The sequence below is a fragment of the Cladophialophora immunda genome (assembly GCF_000835495.1).
Source record: "Cladophialophora immunda strain CBS 83496 unplaced genomic scaffold supercont1.2, whole genome shotgun sequence".
NCBI classification, from domain to species: domain Eukaryota; kingdom Fungi; phylum Ascomycota; class Eurotiomycetes; order Chaetothyriales; family Herpotrichiellaceae; genus Cladophialophora; species Cladophialophora immunda.
The window spans coordinates 4,103,068-4,120,305 of record NW_015622542.1 but is presented as its reverse complement, the minus strand read 5'-3'; the positions used below and the strand labels follow the sequence as shown (position 1 = coordinate 4,120,305).

At 53.8% G+C, this 17,238-nt stretch overlaps 8 protein-coding genes across 8 annotated transcripts; 3 read left to right on the top strand and 5 right to left on the bottom strand.

Annotated features, from left to right (window-relative positions):
* The first annotated feature begins 221 nt into the window (after positions 1-221).
* On the top strand, positions 222-1,993 carry PV07_03720 (uncharacterized protein). Its single transcript, XM_016390464.1, has 3 exons — positions 222-889; positions 951-1,268; positions 1,330-1,993. Exons 1-3 carry the CDS (start codon positions 320-322, stop codon positions 1,429-1,431), a joined length of 990 nt encoding a protein of 329 aa, XP_016252366.1. The 5' UTR covers positions 222-319; the 3' UTR covers positions 1,432-1,993.
* On the bottom strand, positions 1,834-3,178 carry PV07_03719 (uncharacterized protein). The gene has a single exon (XM_016390463.1). It carries the CDS (start codon positions 3,088-3,090, stop codon positions 2,059-2,061), a length of 1,032 nt encoding a protein of 343 aa, XP_016252365.1. The 5' UTR covers positions 3,091-3,178; the 3' UTR covers positions 1,834-2,058.
* A 321-nt stretch (positions 3,179-3,499) lies between these two features.
* On the bottom strand, positions 3,500-6,024 carry PV07_03718 (uncharacterized protein). The gene is made up of 3 exons (XM_016390462.1): positions 5,817-6,024; positions 5,594-5,764; positions 3,500-5,537 (listed from the first exon to the last, which is right to left on the bottom strand). The coding sequence occupies exons 1-3, from the start codon at positions 5,922-5,924 to the stop codon at positions 3,678-3,680; spliced, it is 2,139 nt and encodes a 712-aa protein (XP_016252364.1). The 5' UTR covers positions 5,925-6,024; the 3' UTR covers positions 3,500-3,677.
* A 734-nt stretch (positions 6,025-6,758) lies between these two features.
* Positions 6,759-8,506, bottom strand: PV07_03717 (uncharacterized protein; the record flags this gene model as incomplete). Its single annotated transcript, XM_016390461.1, has 2 exons — positions 6,759-7,997; positions 8,054-8,506. The coding sequence occupies 2 exons, from the start codon at positions 8,504-8,506 to the stop codon at positions 6,759-6,761; spliced, it is 1,692 nt and encodes a 563-aa protein (XP_016252363.1).
* A 1,135-nt stretch (positions 8,507-9,641) lies between these two features.
* PV07_03716 (uncharacterized protein) lies at positions 9,642-10,473 on the bottom strand (the record flags this gene model as incomplete). The annotated part of the gene is made up of 2 exons (XM_016390460.1): positions 9,642-10,289; positions 10,366-10,473. The coding sequence occupies 2 exons, from the start codon at positions 10,471-10,473 to the stop codon at positions 9,642-9,644; spliced, it is 756 nt and encodes a 251-aa protein (XP_016252362.1).
* A 695-nt stretch (positions 10,474-11,168) lies between these two features.
* On the top strand, positions 11,169-12,741 carry PV07_03715 (uncharacterized protein; the record flags this gene model as incomplete). Its single annotated transcript, XM_016390459.1, has 2 exons — positions 11,169-11,614; positions 11,697-12,741. 2 exons carry the CDS (start codon positions 11,169-11,171, stop codon positions 12,739-12,741), a joined length of 1,491 nt encoding a protein of 496 aa, XP_016252361.1.
* A 411-nt stretch (positions 12,742-13,152) lies between these two features.
* Positions 13,153-15,149, top strand: PV07_03714 (uncharacterized protein; the record flags this gene model as incomplete). The annotated part of the gene is made up of 4 exons (XM_016390458.1): positions 13,153-13,827; positions 13,884-14,250; positions 14,329-14,813; positions 14,934-15,149. The coding sequence occupies 4 exons, from the start codon at positions 13,153-13,155 to the stop codon at positions 15,012-15,014; spliced, it is 1,608 nt and encodes a 535-aa protein (XP_016252360.1). The 3' UTR covers positions 15,015-15,149.
* Positions 15,150-15,277: 128 nt separating this feature from the next.
* Positions 15,278-16,840, bottom strand: PV07_03713 (uncharacterized protein; the record flags this gene model as incomplete). The annotated part of the gene is made up of 5 exons (XM_016390457.1): positions 15,278-15,460; positions 15,661-15,920; positions 16,031-16,319; positions 16,411-16,715; positions 16,774-16,840. 5 exons carry the CDS (start codon positions 16,838-16,840, stop codon positions 15,398-15,400), a joined length of 984 nt encoding a protein of 327 aa, XP_016252359.1. The 3' UTR covers positions 15,278-15,397.
* Positions 16,841-17,238: the final 398 nt, after the last annotated feature.

Here is a 17,238-nt window from a genome sequence, read left to right as displayed (position 1 = left end):
CGCGTCGTTTGTCATTGCAATATCTTTGCGAGAAGATCGTTGTCTCAAGGCTGCTGCAGTCAAAAACTCGAAACCTCCCGCAGGCGAGAGATGTCCCGCATTTCTTGGTACCGCACTTACATAAGCACAGCTCATACACGTGATCGTCTCCCCCGAGACTCCCAAGCCACAAGCTCGGCTTGCATTGGGCCAGGCACGCGTGGATCATTCGAGGGAGCCTCTCCCCAGCCACCGAATACACCAAGTCAATCCAGAACCATACATTTTTGGATGGCCGCCTCCTTGCATTGAATAGTTTGTCAATCTCTCAAGGGCCGCCATGACGGTCGCGCTCCCTCTCTCCCGGCCGCTGACCAAGCAGCTGCTGGTCAGGTCTGCACGATCCCTCACGCGACCTGTATCTGCCAACCCTCTTCTACGCGTAACCTGTCATTGCAGCTCAAACAACGACCCCTCAGGCTCTCATCCTCAGGTTGGGAAGTTCGCATCACTCTGTCAGAGAGCTAGAACATACGCGACAGCGTCCGCAAAGCCTGCCAGCCGCCCAAAACAACATACAGGCCGCACTCCCGCGAAAAGCACCAAATCAACCACCAAAAAGGCCACGCCAAAGAAGAAGCGGCCTGCCAGGAAAGCCAAAAAGACTGTGGCCACCAAGGCAAAGCCAAAAGTCAAAAAACCTCTTAGCAAAACCGCTCTCCTGAAGAAAGCACGTAAAGTGCAAGCAGATCTCCGAGCTGCGGCTCTATTGGAAGAGCCTAAGCCACTTCCTTCAACGCCGTGGCGCCTTGTATTTGCGGAAGAGACCAAAAAGGGTGGAGGGCAGGTTAAGGCCGCGGCCACAGCGGCAGCTCAGAAGTTTCGAAATCTGTCACTAGAAGAGCGTGAGGTATGAGACTTTCGACCGCTGTCCCCGTATACTTTGGTCATGATTAACACTTCTCTTGTAGCGATACAACCACGAAGCGACCGAGAACAAAGCCAAAAATGACCGCGCCTACAAACAATGGGTCCAGACCCATTCGCCACTAGAAATCAAATTGGCCAACAATGCTCGACGCCAATTGACCAAAAAGGCAAAGGCAGCTGGAAAGAAGAAACAGTACAAGTCCATTCAAGATGACCGCAGTGTCCATCGCCCTAGGAACGCTTATGCGTTCTTCTTTAAAGAGAGGAATGACTCAGGCGACCTTCAGGGCATGACTGTGGGTGAGCGCGGCAAATTGATAGGACAAGAATGGAAGAAACTGTCTGCAGCGGAAAAGAAGGTATGTGCCCCGTGAATCCACCGAAATGAAAGAACGTGCTGACCCATGCTGTTCGACATAGACTTATGAGGATCAAGCTCAAGTCGACAAGGATCGATACTTGGAGGAATATAAGACAGTCTACGGCGAGGATCCTCCTTTTACCAAGAAGAAGAGTGGTTAGGTTTTGGCTTTAACAGCCACCAGACCCCAGTCTTGTGATACCATCTCATCGAAAGATGAATCACTGGCACGGACCCTATCACGCCCACGCCGCCTCACTTCGGTAGGAGCGGATCCACGATCACCCTGTACAGTATGGGTCTCCGGAATCCTGGTTTGATCTTGCACTCTTGTCTGAAGCTCTTTTGTGAAGAAGGAATTGGTCTTGGTCATGTCTGGGCGCATGAATCTCCACTACCCCGTGTTTTGGGCAATTGTCGTTTCTACGCATTGTGAATAGGACGGGGCGGCTGGCGGTCTGGGATATCAAAGACCTGGCAAGGTCACCCGTCTGGATGGTGTTCATCGTGGTTTCGTGGATGTGACTCGGGGGAAACTGGACCATACCGTCAACGGTCGCGTGGGGCGCACAAGATACCCTGAATAGTTGCTATGCGAGAGTAGTCTGAATGCATTTGCACGCATCAAGCCAACCAAGGATAAATGCTTTCCACTTTGGCTTGATCTCTCAGCCTTACAACAAGACAGGGCCTATGTCGAAATCTGCTGTTGTTACACATCGGACCACTTTTCCCGTACATGATATACTCCTCGGCCCGCTGTGGCTAATAGACCACAACATGCCAACTCAGTCCTTCTTGTCCTCCTCGGGCTTTGGCTTCTCGTCCTCCTCCAACATCCTCCGCCGGCCCTCCATTGTGAACCAGAGACTTCTCGACCCACTCTCCAAGGTCTGCACCATCGCGGCCCCAAAGCCTTGCAACATGCCCACCAGTTGTGCGCGCAGCCCGTCAATCCCGCCGTCTATACTGCCCACCCACCTCGTGCCGTCCATGTCGAAGAGCTGGCCGTCGATCCGCGCGCCCAGCAGCATCAGCTTCTTCAGCCCGTCCTGGACCGACGGCTCGTAGTACTGGGGCAGCGCGCGCCTGGTCGGGGCCGGGAACAGGGGCGGCTGCGGGGACAGGATGGAGAAGGCCGTCTTGAGGTAGGTCGGCGAGACGGCGGGGAAGGTCAGGATGGCCACGGAGCCCGCCAGCACGGGCGTCAGCGGGTGTTCATTCCGGTGCCGCTGCGCCGCCTCGTACGCGGCCACCGACAGCACATGCGTCAGGGAGGGATCCTCCTTTTCCGCCGCGATGCCGCCGGTCGGCTCGAGAGGTGGTAGCGGCGTGAAGTACTCGGCGATCCGGAGCGCGGGCTCGAACATGTTGGTCTTGATGACCTGCAACTTGACGTATTCTCCGATCCGCTCCTGTGCAGGCTTGCCCTGGGCGGCGAGTTGGGCGTCGACTTTGCGGAGCGCCGACGCCAGCTCGCGCCGGATGCTCACCCACTCTGTGGCCTTCAGATTGTTGTGCTGGAAGAAAATGATCAGCGGCGTCGTCTGGAGGAGCGAGACGTAGGAGCGCAACAGCTGAGACTTTCGATACGCCGGGTTGCGGTGCGAGGGAGGTTGGACCGCCGGGTAGCGGGAGAGTGTTGGTATCGAGGCTCGCATTTGCGCATCTGAAGGGGCCGGGGTTGTCGCTATTGACGCCCCCGGTGCTGCTGTCGCGTATAGTCGCGAGCAACGACCGCAGGTGTAGGTGGAAGTAGCAGGTTCGACTTGAAGCTCCGCGAGCTGCGCGAGGGTGCGCAGGCGGATCCGTGGAGGCATATTCTTGGGATTCTAAATGCACACAAGGTAAAGGTGCGGTCCCTTGAAGGTTGTTTGGAGATATGAGGGTTAGTTGGCGGAGTGTATGAATCTCAGTCCTCGATGAAACCATCGGCCGCAGTTTTGAACAATTCAATGGCTCAAAATGCACATTTCCAAAAACAGTTAGACCGGAATCCCCACACTAATATTGCTCTGTTTCCAGCCTCGAAAGTTAGAAAATCATTCTTGTGCTCGTACCTCCAACTCATACAGACCTCAAGAATGGGTCCGACAAAAGAAATATCGGGTCTACACTATCCGGTGCATCCTGGCACAGTTAATCAGAACTGAAGTCTTTACAGCGTCTGTCTCGCTCTTCCAACCGCTGGTTCGAGATGTTTAGTTTGGCTTTCGAAAGACACCCTAGCAACGGACTTGTCGCAATTTGCATTTATGGTAATAGCTGCAAGTTGAACGATGATCCCTATGTCGTCTCTAAGTCGTCTCTATGTCTATGGTTTATGGGGGAATAATCGGTAACAGCAATCTGCTCAACATCATATTCGTGACCGTGAATGGTTGGATGGATCTCATACAATCCTTTCTCATGCCGACCTTTTCCTCCCCCTCATATCCCCAACAACCTCCGTGAACAGCATGACAAAGAACCTCCTAGTCTCCCAGATGGGCAAGGCCACACTAATCAAGGCGGAGCTGAAGACCCAGATGAAGCTGATGACGACCCAGGCGGTGAAAAACCCGACCGAGAAGACGTAATGGCTCAGGAACATGGGGATGGGGATCAAAAAGTCCATAATGAAGGGCAAGACGAACGAGGCGATGCAGGCGAGTTTGAAGGCCGAGCGCAGCCGCGACGGATGCTCCTCGATGGCCGCGTCTAGGGACATCTGGCGCTCTTCGTCGGCGCGGATGGGATCAGCGTCGTGGTTCATGGTTGTCGCTATATGCTTTTCATCGGGTGCCGATGTAGGTGCGAGCACGGGCGAGATAGGTGCCGGGGATGGTGATTCGCTGACAGATTTGATGTCCTTTGTCTTTGCGCCGCCGCTACTCTGCGTCGTGCTTGGCCGGGAAGAATCCGCCGCCGGAGGAGTAGTTCCCTCCAGAGCACCATGGGAGCCCGCTGCGTTGATGGCCCGCGTCGTGCTCCAGTCATAATTATCAGGCTTGAGCAAAGACACCACAACCGAGACAATCAGCCCTGTCATGATGGCGGCTAGATTGCCTGCCAGCGTGGCGTAGTTCGATCCCGTAGTCGTCAGGGTGAGCTCCCCGTAGTAGACCTTTGCCTCAACAAGCCAGGCAGTGAGCCCGGCTGCGAGACCACTCAAAGCTCCAGCGATGGCACCCGCTCGACTCTGCCCTTTCCACGTTATGGCAAATGCGACAGGGAAAACAGCACCACCAATCAAGAGGCCCATGACCAGGAACAACCAGCCCAGATCAATGCCGATGACGTTCCAGATGATGGCGAAGATGGCCATGGTTAAGCCGAAGACGGCGACGTTGACGTGGGCCATGAAGATCAAATTGCTGGGCGTGGCATTGGGCTTGATATACGCCTTGTAGATGTCAAAGGTAAGGATCGAGGAGACGGCGATCAATTCCGCAGACGCGCAAGATGTCACCGCCATGAAGAGCGTGATCAACAAGGCCACGGCCCCGCCTTTGCCGAGCAGGGTGCTTGCTGCGAAGGCAGATGCGAGGCCGGCGGAGATCTGACTCGACGAAGGCGCGTTTGGATATGTAGGGTAGGCTGGGTTGTCGGTCAGTGCGACTGAGGCCAATCCTAGCGTCGTTGCGAAGCCGAATGGGATAGCGAACCAGGCCAGCCCGCCTAGAATGTATGCCCGGACGGCGGTGGTAGGACGAGATGCGATGGCTCTCTGCCAGTACGCCTGGTCCAAGAAGACAGTGCCACTGCCGGAACAGAGCTGAATGACGCCGAAGATCAGGGCGTTGTTGGACTTCAAAGTCATGTAGCTGCCGTCCTGGTTGCCCGTCACAGGTCGAAGCGTCGCTGCTTTCTTCAGCAGCTCAAACATGCGAGATGGAGAGCCAATGAGGTCGTCCGTGCAGTAGACCTGGAACATGAAGTAGAGGATAATCACCATCAGGATCAGCGTGTGAGAGTAATCACAAAGGAACGTCGCGCGAAGCCCGCCCATCAGGACATATGCCACCACGCCCAGGGGGATCAGGAAGATGGCTGCGTAGACGTTCATGCCTGTAAGACTGGTGACCACGGCTGAGCCACCCAGTAGGAGCTGAGATCCGACCAGAATGTTTGTGACGAGGGCAAAGAAGATGAAGACAAGGTGGGCCACAGTGCCGTAGCGGACTTGGATGATTTCCAAGTACGTGTGGCATCGAGGAGCATTCATCTTGGTCTTGCAGGCAAGGATTGAGAACATCAGGATCTGAACGGTGGCTCCTGCGGCGTACTTCGCAACTGTTAGCGTGCACGTTGTCGTGATAAAAAGTGATTGAAATGCTTTACCCAGAATGGTCCAGCTACGCCATAAGTATAAGCGACCGTGCTGCTCTGAAGAAGTGTCGCTGCCCAGGTCCAGGCTGAGACAATACCAGCAGCAATGAGACCAGGTTTCACATTTCTGCTCGCCGTGTTGAACTCTTCACTCGTTCTTGTAGAGAAGTTTGTGTATCGGTTCTGCACCAAGGGTTAGCATCGGTGATGTCGATTAGAGATAGACTGTCGGTACCTGAAGCATGGAAATGCCGGCCATGACAACTGTAAAGAAGAATCCAATGCCCACGACGACCCCATATCCCACGCCTTGGGATAGCACTGCTGACTGAGACTCCGACATGATGGCGACGATTATTCCAAGATGGGAACAGCAGAGTGGAAAGGTTGGTGCGTGAGGAAAGCGACAAAGCAATATCGGGCGCGCACAAAGAGAACATTCATATACTTTCCTCGTTATACATACCTTCGGCCATAAGCCCGACGCCACGTGTTGCAGATATCAACTGCGAGAAAGGTTTGTTCAACGTCCCGACTGCAATGCCGGTCACTTTCCTGCGAGGAGAAATGGTTCTGAAGCATGTACCGACCATGATAACGCGTTTGACGATGTTGGATACTTTGGAATCCCTGTCCAGGATGCGATAAATCATGTACCTTATCTCATTTGAGGAACGCTATCCCTGCAGCGCTGATCAGCCGCTCCGTAGGACGATGACACCATTTGATTGACGCTGTCAGATAGAACAAGGCCCCCGCCTAGACGTGGAAATCCGACGGCAAGGTGCATCATGAAACGAAGATCTCTTGGGAGTCAGAAATTGTTGGCTGTGGTGGAGAAGGCGTTGACGAAACGTGTCCGCGGTGATCTGCGAGGCTGTCATCAGTTATCAATCGTCGATAGGAAATGCATAAGGCTATGTCAAATGAGGAAGCTGCCAGGGGCCATCTCACGTGCCTGGGTCATGGATATGCACCTGGATGGATGAAGGATTTCCCAGTAACTGATACTGGACAGAAATAATAGTATGTAAATATGGTCGGTCAATTAGGCCCGAAGGATGGCCGCAAGACGGATGGTGTGGCATCGACGTAACTTTTCCCAGATTCTCCAAGACAACCACGATGAATGTGGCTCGTCCCTCCCGGAGATACTCGTTAGCAGCTCTTGGGCTCTTTACCAACCGTCAACTTTTCGTGCTCGGAGCAACAAACCGCCCTCTGGCTTGGAGACGATGCCGAAGTTCATCTTGATGTCTTCACCCATCTTCTTGTCTGGGCTGACAAGGGACCACTCAAACTGGCCAACTAAGCCAGCCAGCAGCGTTGCAAACTCTCCGCGTGCGTACCTTTCGCCTATGCAACTTCGAGGCCCGGCACCAAAGGGCAAATAACGGTAGGTTGCATCTTCCCCTTGGAAGCCGGCATGAGGGTCAAGCCTCATTCTTCCATCCTCATCATATTGGAGAAAGCGCTCGGGCTTGAATTCTTTCGCGTCGGGGCCCCAGATGCTCTTTGTGCGGTGTGTGCCCCAGATAGAAGTCATAACCACCGTCCCCACAGGCAGTTGCTGGTCAAGGACGACTGTTCCTGGCTTGACAACATATCTGCGTAAGATAGGAGCAGGTGGAAACAGTCTCAGGGTCTCGTTGCAAACCGCAGCTAAATATGGGAGAGACTCAATGAGTGGTGCGTCGACCGGCTCGTCACCAGAGCTCGGCGAGGGCAGATGGCTCTGAACTTCGACCCGTAAAACTGATTGAACTTGTGGGTTGTGAGCAAGGAGATATAGTGCCCAGGTAGTAGCGACGGATGTCGTATCTTGTCCAGCCGCTAGTATCGTTGCAGATTGAGCCATCAATTCCTTGTCCGTGAAAGGCTCCTTAAATTGCAACAGGGTCGAAAGGATATCTGTGTCGGCAAACTTTTGCGGACCGGAGCCGGACTTTTCTTCCAGTGAGTCAGGATCGAGACTCTCTTGACCTGCAAAGGCCTTCCGCCTTGATTTGATCATTGGCAAGGTGGCATCGTCCAAGGCTTTGATGATCTCGTCAATCTCATAACGCCTCGACATTGGCAGCCGGACATAAAGCCAGTAAGGCAGCAGAAAGGCCAGTAGTCTATAGAATGTCGCTTCCGGGCTGGTTGAGTTTGACAAGGGCAGAAGCCTAGCGAGATCGCTTCCTGGGTTCTGGATTGCGTCTACCTCAACTCCGAAGCCTGTCGCTGCCACAATATCGAGTGTGGCACGCATCATCCAGCTTTCCACGTTCACAACCGCACTTGAATCCTGACCAGGATGATCGATCTCCTTCTCCAGTGCGGCAATTAGCTGCTTTGTATGCGTCCAGAATCGAGGGAAGAGGTTTTTGATGTATTTGTACTTGAATGCTGGTAGTAATGACTTCCGCTGGCGCTGTGGAGCATTCGTGAGCAAAACAAGAACGAGAACAGGGTGGGAATTTTCTATACCTTGTGCTCATCCTGAGCAGCAACCAGCAATCCTAGACCCGTAAGTTGACCAATGAGCTTCGTCGCAATGGGAATCTTATCGAAGTTGTAGGCTTGGAGAAGCATCATCTGCTTGGTGCCTTGAGATTTGGTGATTAAGAGCCTTTCCCCGTGGAATACACCAAAATATCGGATAAGACCATCGTTGGGAGTCTCGCTCATAAAACGCTCGAGATCTTCTGGTCCCGGCTCGAGAAGGAACGTTTTCCACCACGGTTCTTGAGATGCTAGAGGCAGTTTCCGGAGAGGACTGAGTCGCGGTGCCAGGTAAACCACCCAACCGAGCAAGGAAACGAGCTGCAACAGAGCTGTGAGCCACAGGAAAACGAAGGGGCTCCCTCCAAAAGAAATGCCTAATCCGAATCTCACGATGGAGGCTCCCCCCAAGAGCGTGAGTAATAAAGCAGACAACATTGTGACGCGTTAGAGACCAAGGTGTAAAGAATCCTCGCAACAACAGAGAGCTTGATGTTGGTGCCGAGCCATAGCATACAAAGCGGCTTCGGGCGCAATATATACTCGTGCATATCGGTATGGCCCACGTGGCGTTCCGAGGTGGTTTCCTTCTTGGTTCTCATGCCGTTCGTGGGTATGTTGCATTTCGATTTCGGGCGAGACAGATTGATCGCCTGAGTCAGCTGACAGGGGAGGGCGGCGAAGGATCACTTCAAAGGTGACATACATAGCTCGTACTTGTCAAGCACATAAGTCGCAGAGAGACTTTCGACCTCCTCAATCGCTCATGACGTGGAGGATCAACAACAAGCCTTTTGACAGTCCTCTGGAGAGACAAAAGGCGGCGAAGACTTCCGAGGTACCTGAGGCCTCAAGACCGAGCAGCGGTCATTGAAGTCGGTAAAGCAAGCCCGAGAGAAGTCAGTTTGGAAACCACGACATAATCGGAAAAGATACCCTCCATATTCCATTGCCATAGTCGTCACAATTGAGCACAACTCTGGAAACCCTACATAAAATAAAAGTGGCCCACGAGCAATCTGCTGGAAAGTAGGCGTAAGCAAGACCAAGGCCTGGAAGTGGAGGACAATAATAAGACGTGATAAGACATGTAGAAAGGGGAGAGCGGCCGCTGGGGCCAAAAGCCTTACTCGTACAGCAATCTGCGGCTTTTCCGCGTCGTGGCCCCCAAGGCTGTCGCCTGTTCAGTAATCATCTTTTGCATGGTCACCAGGCGGACGACGTGACAATACCTACCGCTTCCTGAAAGCGAGTGGCTCCTGACCATTGTACAGAAGTAGTGATTCTGAGAAATCACGGCGACGGGCGAGCCCAATTGCGAGAGTGGGCAAATCCACGACAGAGGTGACGGCACGTTCCAAGATTATCGGTGCAGGCATTTTCATGATAGCCAAAAGGCTACGGAATGAGACGACGCAGATAGATGCGTCATTGAAAGTATCGCTGGCACAGTGGCCGTCGAAACCAGGAATCGAGGTTGGAGGATAGCCTCGAAAGTGGAACCACGAATGTGGTACTCCGTAGCAGGATGGACAGTGTATTTCGTGCCGAAGTCTGAAGTGGCGCAGAGATATCAACTCTTCTTAGCCAGAATCCACAAAAAAGGGACCAGTCTGCCGTCCTCGTCATCCTGTAGCACTTCGCTTTGAGTGATAGTGAACCCAGCATCTTTCAATATCCCAAGGCTAGTCTCGGCATCGAAACCGCTCCAATACATGCGCGATCCTAACCAATCTGCCGTTGACCCAGGATTATCTGCAACCCCCAAGTTGCACAACAGATAGCCTGCAGGGGAGAGCCATTCCCAGATTTGTCGGATGAGGGTACGTTGCTCGTCTCGCGGGAGATGAATGATGGAATAGAAGGCCACCACTGCCTGTAACGCCGAACGATCAAACTTGAGCTTTGTCATGTCTCCCTGGATAAACTGCACATTCTCTTCTGGCACATTCGTCTTGGCGAGGTCGATTTGCGCCTGGGAGATGTCGTTGGCGAAGACGTGACCGCATCGCTGTGCTAGAAATCGGGTACCGGGCACCCCTGCGCCGCAGCCGAGCTCAAGGACATTCGCTTCTGAGGGGCTTTGCAGCTGCGAGAGCAACTTCTCCACGTAGTTGAGACGGGCTGTTGGTCTCCCACTGATCCAGTCGAGGTAGGTCTGTGCGATCTTGTCATAACCATTCTGGACTTGGAGCTTGTGATCTTCCATGGTTGGTGTTTTCTGTGAGGGAGAAGTCAGCTCTCTGAGGGTTGAATTCACTCATGAAAGGTTTGTTGAATGAGGCCATCTTTCAAACCTTGGATGAGTCACAGTTCGCATGGCACTGGAGACGTCCAAGCCAAGTCCAGACGATGCTTGGGGCTTGCCTGGTGGATGCCTGATGGAGGCTGATCTGCAGAGTCATGTTGGAGTGGTGAGTGGTTGGGAGCAATGGCGAGGAGCGTCACGTGGTCATCCCCAAGTCAAACGTCATCTTGGACGCTGCTTCATCTTCCTCCTTCTCCCTACACCACATGTTGCACCTTTTCTTTCCATCGGGAAGCGCTCACATCTTCAGCATTGTTTGAACAACCTCCCTCACCCATTCTGAAAGAGAAGATGCGGTCAGCAATCCTGCTTCGGCCAAGTCACTACCTGCGGGTTGCGGATCTCCCATATCTCCAGTCCGTTATCGGCAAACACGGCATGCCGCCCGCAATCCAACTCTCTCACGCTGTGGGACCGTCCCCTCCAACCCGTCGGAAGGTGCAATAATAAGAATAACTTGCGCTGGCACACCCAACAAAAGAATTCGCACAATGTATGGCAACAGGGATACAGCCAAGGACTGATGGTTTCTTCATGTCCGGCTCTGAACAGTCCCACATCTATCGACATCTTCTTCTAGCTCTTGGTGAACTCTTGTCTGGAGTTTATGGCCTTGAACCGACGATCTCCGAAAACTAGCGAGCGAACGCACTTTGTTTCCCGTGCCCAAGGCCAGACTCCGAGAACAGGTCCTCAGCGTCCACCGCATTTTTATGCTGTTGTCTAGCCCCGACTTTGGATTTTCTCCTCTTCCCTCTCTAGACTTGGTGGGAAATCGATTATTATCCGGGCATGGTGGAAAGAAATACACGCGACGAGCCCCAGGCATGGCCAAATGCTCCTCGCGAGAAGGTCGTCGAATCCGTCGAGGCTGCGTATGACGACCACAAATCCGAGGTCGTGAAACCAGGATCGAAATGGCAGAGATTCATCGATGTACTAACGTGGACGCCACCATGGTGTCGATGGGATCCAGAAAAACCGCCCAAATTCTCAGTCTGGCATAATGTTCTGTTCGCGTTTGCAGGTGCCTTTACTGTGGGCAACTTGTACTACAACCATCCCATCTTGAATATTCTGGCTCGAGACTTCAACGTCCATTATGTGACGGTATCACGAATTCCGACTCTGATGCAAGCTGGTTATGCCACTGGTTTGCTGTTCGTATGTCCGCTGGGCGACTTGCTGAAGAGGAGACCGTTGACGTTGGTGCTCATTGCGTTCACAGCCACCATGTGGTAAGTCACGCCTATTCCAGGGACAGAGCCCTGTACCACCAAATGGAAACCAGGCCTGTACAATGCTAACCACTTCAACTAGGATCGGATTGTGCGTGACCCCTTCCTTCACGGCTTTCTGCGCAATCTCCTACATATGTGCTGTCACAACGGTCATCCCTCAAGTAATGCTGCCGTTGGTCTCGGAGTTGGCACCCCCTAATCGACGCGCTTTGGCCTTGAGCATCACCACTTCTGGTAACCTTCTTGGCATCGTGATTGCCCGTCTTCTCTCGGGAGTTGTCACACAATTTACGTCGTGGCGAAACGTCTACTGGGTCGCCCTTGCGTTGCAATACCTCATCCTTATTACGCTCTGGCTTTTTATGCCCGACTATCCCTCTTCGAACCCTCAGGGATTGAACTACTTCAAAATGATCGGCGGAATCATTTTTTTGTACAAAAAGCATGCCGTCCTCGTTCAAGCCGGATTGATCAGCTTCTGTATCTCGGCCGCATTCACAAATTACTGGACTACACTCACATTCCTCCTGGCCGATTCACCGTACAACTACTCGCCAGTCGTCATTGGGTTGTTCGCACTGATCGGTGTGGCTGGTATCGTAATGGGCCCGCTCTACGCGAAATACCTCATTCAACCCTTCGCGCCTCTCTTTTCTTGCTTGATGGGCTGTGCCGCCAATCTGATTGGGATTACCGTCGGGACATATACGGGAAAGCTCTCTGTCGCAGGACCGATAATACAGGCTTTCACGCTGGACATGGGCCTTCAAATTACCCAAGTGGCAAATCGCGCTGCCATCCACGCGATTGAGCCAAACGGGCGGAATCGAGTAAACACGGCCTTCATGTTGTGTACATTCACGGGTCAACTGACGGGCACCTCGGCGGGCGCAAAACTGTACGAGCGGGGCGGATGGATTGCGAGTGGGAGTCTCAGCGTCGCTCTGCTGGGATTGACATTTGTGATCTGTGCTTTGAGGGGGCCGTATGAGGAGGGTTGGATAGGCTGGCATGGCGGGTGGGATGTAAGGAAGAAGAACTTGGCCGAGGCGACGAGCGGACCTATACCAATTGCGGTGGAAGCGTCGAGCACGACTGATGAAGAGAAGGGACCACGGAGATGAGAGGTCCTGATGGCTACAGCGTCTACTATTCAACGAAACAACGGGATTGCAACCCTTGATCTTCGCTTTCTTTTTCAAGCCCTTCCAATCCCCGCATTTCAATCAGAGCTATGCCAACAAGATATGGACGTGTCCGGTGCATCTGGTTTCTTTCAGGCCAATGAAGATGGGATCTGCCGGATGCCCACAGATGCTGCCTGGTGCTGCCTTCACTGTGCGTAACCGACATCTCTCACCGATGGTTCTGTCCACACCATTGCCTAGTGGTGCCTATGAGGTATATGCAGCCCAAGTATCACATTGTTTGCTATGCAAAACCACTGACTCTCCTCCCCGTGCATAAATAGGCCCAACGGATGCCCATCAGTAACTCTCTCCACGAAGCAACAACCACAACTTTCATTCTTCACCATGACAACCTCTGCAGGAAAAGGCCCCCAGAATAAAGTGCCGTCTCTGGCTGAGCAGGCTGAACAAAAAGTCTTCGAAGAACTGGCCAAGCATGTTCACAATGAGACCAAGCAGTCAGTCTTTGCGGTTGGCGGTTCGGTCCCAATCACTTCCTTTGATAACCACTTGATTTGCGAGTCTGACGACGCCGGCTCGGATTGGGGAAACGAGAAGAAAGCTTCCAAGGAGTCCGGCACGGGCCATGGCGTCAATGCTCTCGACTCCAGTGGGAAAGAAGGGGGTCATCCAGAAGCACCACAGCCAGCGGCAGGCGGGCCTGGATTTGGAGGCGCTGCAGTCCACAAAATGCGTTGCGACCCGGTTACGATCAGATGGGACTCAGCTGCAGCTATTGGATCCTCCCACAAAGTGACCTTGCCATGTACCGACAGCCAGAGACCCTTGTTCGAGCAGCTTCTCAAGGACTGCCAGCCAGCTAGCTTTGGGCGCGCGGGCAAGGACGTTATGGACGAGACATATCGCAAGGCTGGGAAGCTGGACGAGGCTGACTTCTGCACAAACTTCAATCCCTACGCGCTGGGAATCATCGACGCCGCCGCACAAGTTCTTGCTCCAAACAACTGCAAACCCACAAATGAGACGCATGGTGTCCGCGCGGAGTTGTACAAGCTGAATGTAAAGCGACCCTTCCTCTCGTACGCCCCCTCGTTTCACTGATCTTTGGGGCTTAGGTGTATGCAGCGCCTTCGGGCAAGTTCAAAGCGCACGTCGACACTCCGCGCTCCAAACACCAGATCGGATCGCTGGTCGTCTGTCTTCCGAGCGTCCACGACGGCGGCCAACTGGTGCTCCGCCACCAAGGTCGGGAGACGGTCTTCGACTGGTCTGACGAGAAGGCCAGCAATGCCATTCAATGGGCCGCCTTCTACAGCGACTGCGAACACGAGGTACTCGAAGTCACGGCCGGTGAACGGGTCACGCTGACGTACAATCTGTACGCCACCTGCTCGGCAAATACGGCTTGGATGGATCCCGAACAGATCGAGCTATACCGCACGCTGAAGATGCTGCTTGAGCAGCCGGGCTTCTGCAAGACAGGTAAGATGTTGCGACTTGAAAGGCTCCGAGATGAATGATGGCTGAATCGCTTTCCTTTTTTTTCGTTTCCTTTCCTAGGCCTCACACTCGGTTACCATTGTGCGCACGCCTACGCCCATACATCAGGAGACACGATCGCCACGCTCCCGGCCACTCTCAAGGGGGTCGACAAAGTCGTCCACACATGCTTCACCGCGACCAACCTCTCCGTGCGTCTCCGCCACCTACTCGCGCTCGACGGGAGCGACCGCGACTACTACTTCGACAGTCTCCTGGACGAATACTGGACCGAGGACCCGGCCCGGGTCGAAGACCTGAAGAAGCTGTATCAGCGCGAGGACACGGAGGGGTCGGAGGACCTCGACGATGACGACGAGGTTGGGGAAGAGGACGTCGACGTCCTGGCCGACGGCCTGGTGCCGTGGAAGTACACCCGGGCGGGCATGTACGAGGGGGTCAGCTGCTCGCACATTGTCAAGGCTTGGTCCCGCCACTTCAGCGTCAAGCAGGTCAAGTGGCTGAACAAGCCGAGCCATCGGGAGATGGCGTTGGTCCATGGTGCGGTAAGTTGTGCTTTGTCTGTTCTACACACACCTTGAATTTCCCTCTTTTTTCACTCCTGGAATTTTTGTATGGGAGTGTAAGCCGTGGTTGTTGTTTTTCTGACCCTTTTCACAATCTAGTATGGCAACGAGCCTAGCATTGACACCAAGTACGCCCGGTTGGTCATCACCATGGACATTCCCCCATTTCAAGATCGGTAACTTTGGCGTCGGCAATGTACTCGTGTTGTTGTCGCACCGAATCTAGTACTCAGACGGTATCGAGCTCGCAGGCGAGCAAGCAAGCAAGCAGGGGATATTATGCTACATTTCTCAACGAAGAATCTTTCTCTCTCTCTCTCTCTCTCAGTTGGACTTTCCTTTCTAATGCTTTCTCTTTTCACTATCCCGAGCGCTTCGGGGGCAGCAGGGCAGTATTTGCGGTTTCACACTCGCTTTCAGAAAGAAGAAAAAGAGGAGGGGCTTAAGAGCCAGTGGCACCACTGTGTTACATGTCCCTTTATGGCCGCGTCTGATCTTGACCTAACAACGCAATGTCCCTCCCCGTTCCGTCTAAAGTGTCCAGCTCCACTTTCAAAGATTCTTCAGGTTGACGTGCCGTTTGTGCCCTCGTGCATCTTCGGACTGTTATGGCCCCAGTCCATGCCCTGCCATTCAAACAGTTCGTCGTCAGCTCGTGAGTTCCCTGACAGTGCCAATGGCCTGAGATCGCCGGCTGCGGAACCGGTGCATGGGACACAACGAATAACCGAAGAGCGAGTGGGTAGGGGAGGAGGCTGGGTCGTTCTGGGCTTGGAAGACGAAGGGCGGGCAAATGACAAAAGAAGAAGGGAAAAAACAAACGTACCAAGCCCAAGATGACCTGCCCCTCGGCCAGATCGCGCGAGTTCTTCTCGCCCAACCACACGGGCTCGGTCTTTTTGATGCCCTCCTCAATGTCCACGGCCTTGCCGCCTGTCACGAAGAGGGCCTTGCCGTGCGTGCTGGGCTCGGCGCTGACTTGGATGATATACTTGGCCACGTCGAGGGGCTGGTTCATCGGCATCGAGTGCTTGACCCATTCGGCGCGCACGCCGGCCAGGAGTTGTGTGTCGGTTGCCCACGGACCTGTATTGTTGAGTAGAGGGAGGAAGAGTTAGTCAGTAAGTGGATAAATGAACAGGGGTAGGGGAGAGGTTCTTCGTAAAATGGAGGAAAGGGGAGCAAAGGAGACATACAAACGGCGTTTATTCTCAAGCCGTACAACGGCGCCGTGAACGGGCGGAGAGCTCTCATGAGACCCAGCACGCCGTGCTTTGCCGCCGAGTAGGCGAATAGACCGGGCGACTCCTTGAACCCGGCGACCGAGGAGACCAGCGTGATGCATTTTGGCGATGTGATGGATTTGGCCGTCGTCGAGGACTTGTCGAAGGTGTGCTTCTCCTTGAGATACGCCACGGCGAGGCGGGCAAAGTATAACGTGCCGTTGAGGTTGATGTCGACCACTTCGGTGATGCCTGTGGGCGTCTATATCTCATGGTGAGCGCGACCTCGTGAAACCCTCACGGCATGGGCATAGCTGCCTGGGCTGCTCTGCCATCCGATTGCCTGCACGCACCTCTCTCACGCTCTCGAGATTCAGCTTCTCCGGCTCCCAGTATCCCGGCCGTTCTGTCACGGCCGCGCAACAGATCGCGGTATCAATCTGTCCGTGCTTGTTGTAGGCGGCGTCGAACAAAGAGAGGATGGACTGATAATCCCGAACGTTGACCTTGAGATACGTCACACTCCCTTCCGAAGGCGAAGCTCGTAGGCCATCTGCCAATTTCGAGCCCTTGGTGTCATCCCAATCGCCAAAGAAGACATGAGCGCCCGATTGATACAGCTGTGTCACAGTCGCTGCGCCGATCCCTTGAGCACCGCCTGGTATGAAGGTGAGTTATAGGAACCAAACAGTGTGCGATGGTCAGGGTGCCCCGACCTGCAATGACCACCACTTTGCCCTTCACCGAGTCCAGGGTTGTTTGGTCGATATTCACTTCTGCCATTGTGGTTCGATGAAGGAGACTATTCAGCCCTTTTTTCCCCTTGTGCTCGGCAGAGAAGTCGACCCGTTGTTGTTTGCTTCCAATCAGTGACAAGACACCGGGGTCGCGAGAGCGAATATCAACCTATTTCCACACGAGGAAGATGCCTGGCTAGCGAGAACACAGCATAGATTTCAACCTCCGCCCACATTGACACTTGACTGACCCAGCTTTCAGACGCACATGGGTCCGTATCCGATGAGGGGATTCCCCCGTTGGACTCAATCTCGTTCTCGGCAATTGACTCGACTGGGAGCATCAATCAGAATCGGGGTAAAGAGGCTTCGAGGCTGCGGTGCCCCACATGGGGGAGTCGCTGGCATTTCGTGGGGCAATTCCGTCCATGGGCGAGCATTGGG

Bases quoted from the DNA above. Each gene is read 5' to 3' on its own strand.
- PV07_03718 (XM_016390462.1), bottom strand. From the start codon at position 5,924: ATGTCGGAGTCTCAGTCAGCAGTGCTATCCCAAGGCGTGGGATATGGG. The intron at 5,765-5,816 runs GTACCGACAGTC...CCCTTGGTGCAG, and splicing joins CCGGCATTTCCATGCTTCAG to AACCGATACACAAACTTCTC. The intron at 5,538-5,593 runs GTAAAGCATTTC...ACAGTTGCGAAG, and splicing joins GCGTAGCTGGACCATTCTGG to TACGCCGCAGGAGCCACCGT.
- PV07_03719 (XM_016390463.1), bottom strand. From the start codon at position 3,090: ATGCCTCCACGGATCCGCCTGCGCACCCTCGCGCAGCTCGCGGAGCTT.
- PV07_03720 (XM_016390464.1), top strand. From the start codon at position 320: ATGACGGTCGCGCTCCCTCTCTCCCGGCCGCTGACCAAGCAGCTGCTG. The intron at 890-950 runs GTATGAGACTTT...CTTCTCTTGTAG, and splicing joins TGTCACTAGAAGAGCGTGAG to CGATACAACCACGAAGCGAC. The intron at 1,269-1,329 runs GTATGTGCCCCG...TGTTCGACATAG, and splicing joins TGTCTGCAGCGGAAAAGAAG to ACTTATGAGGATCAAGCTCA.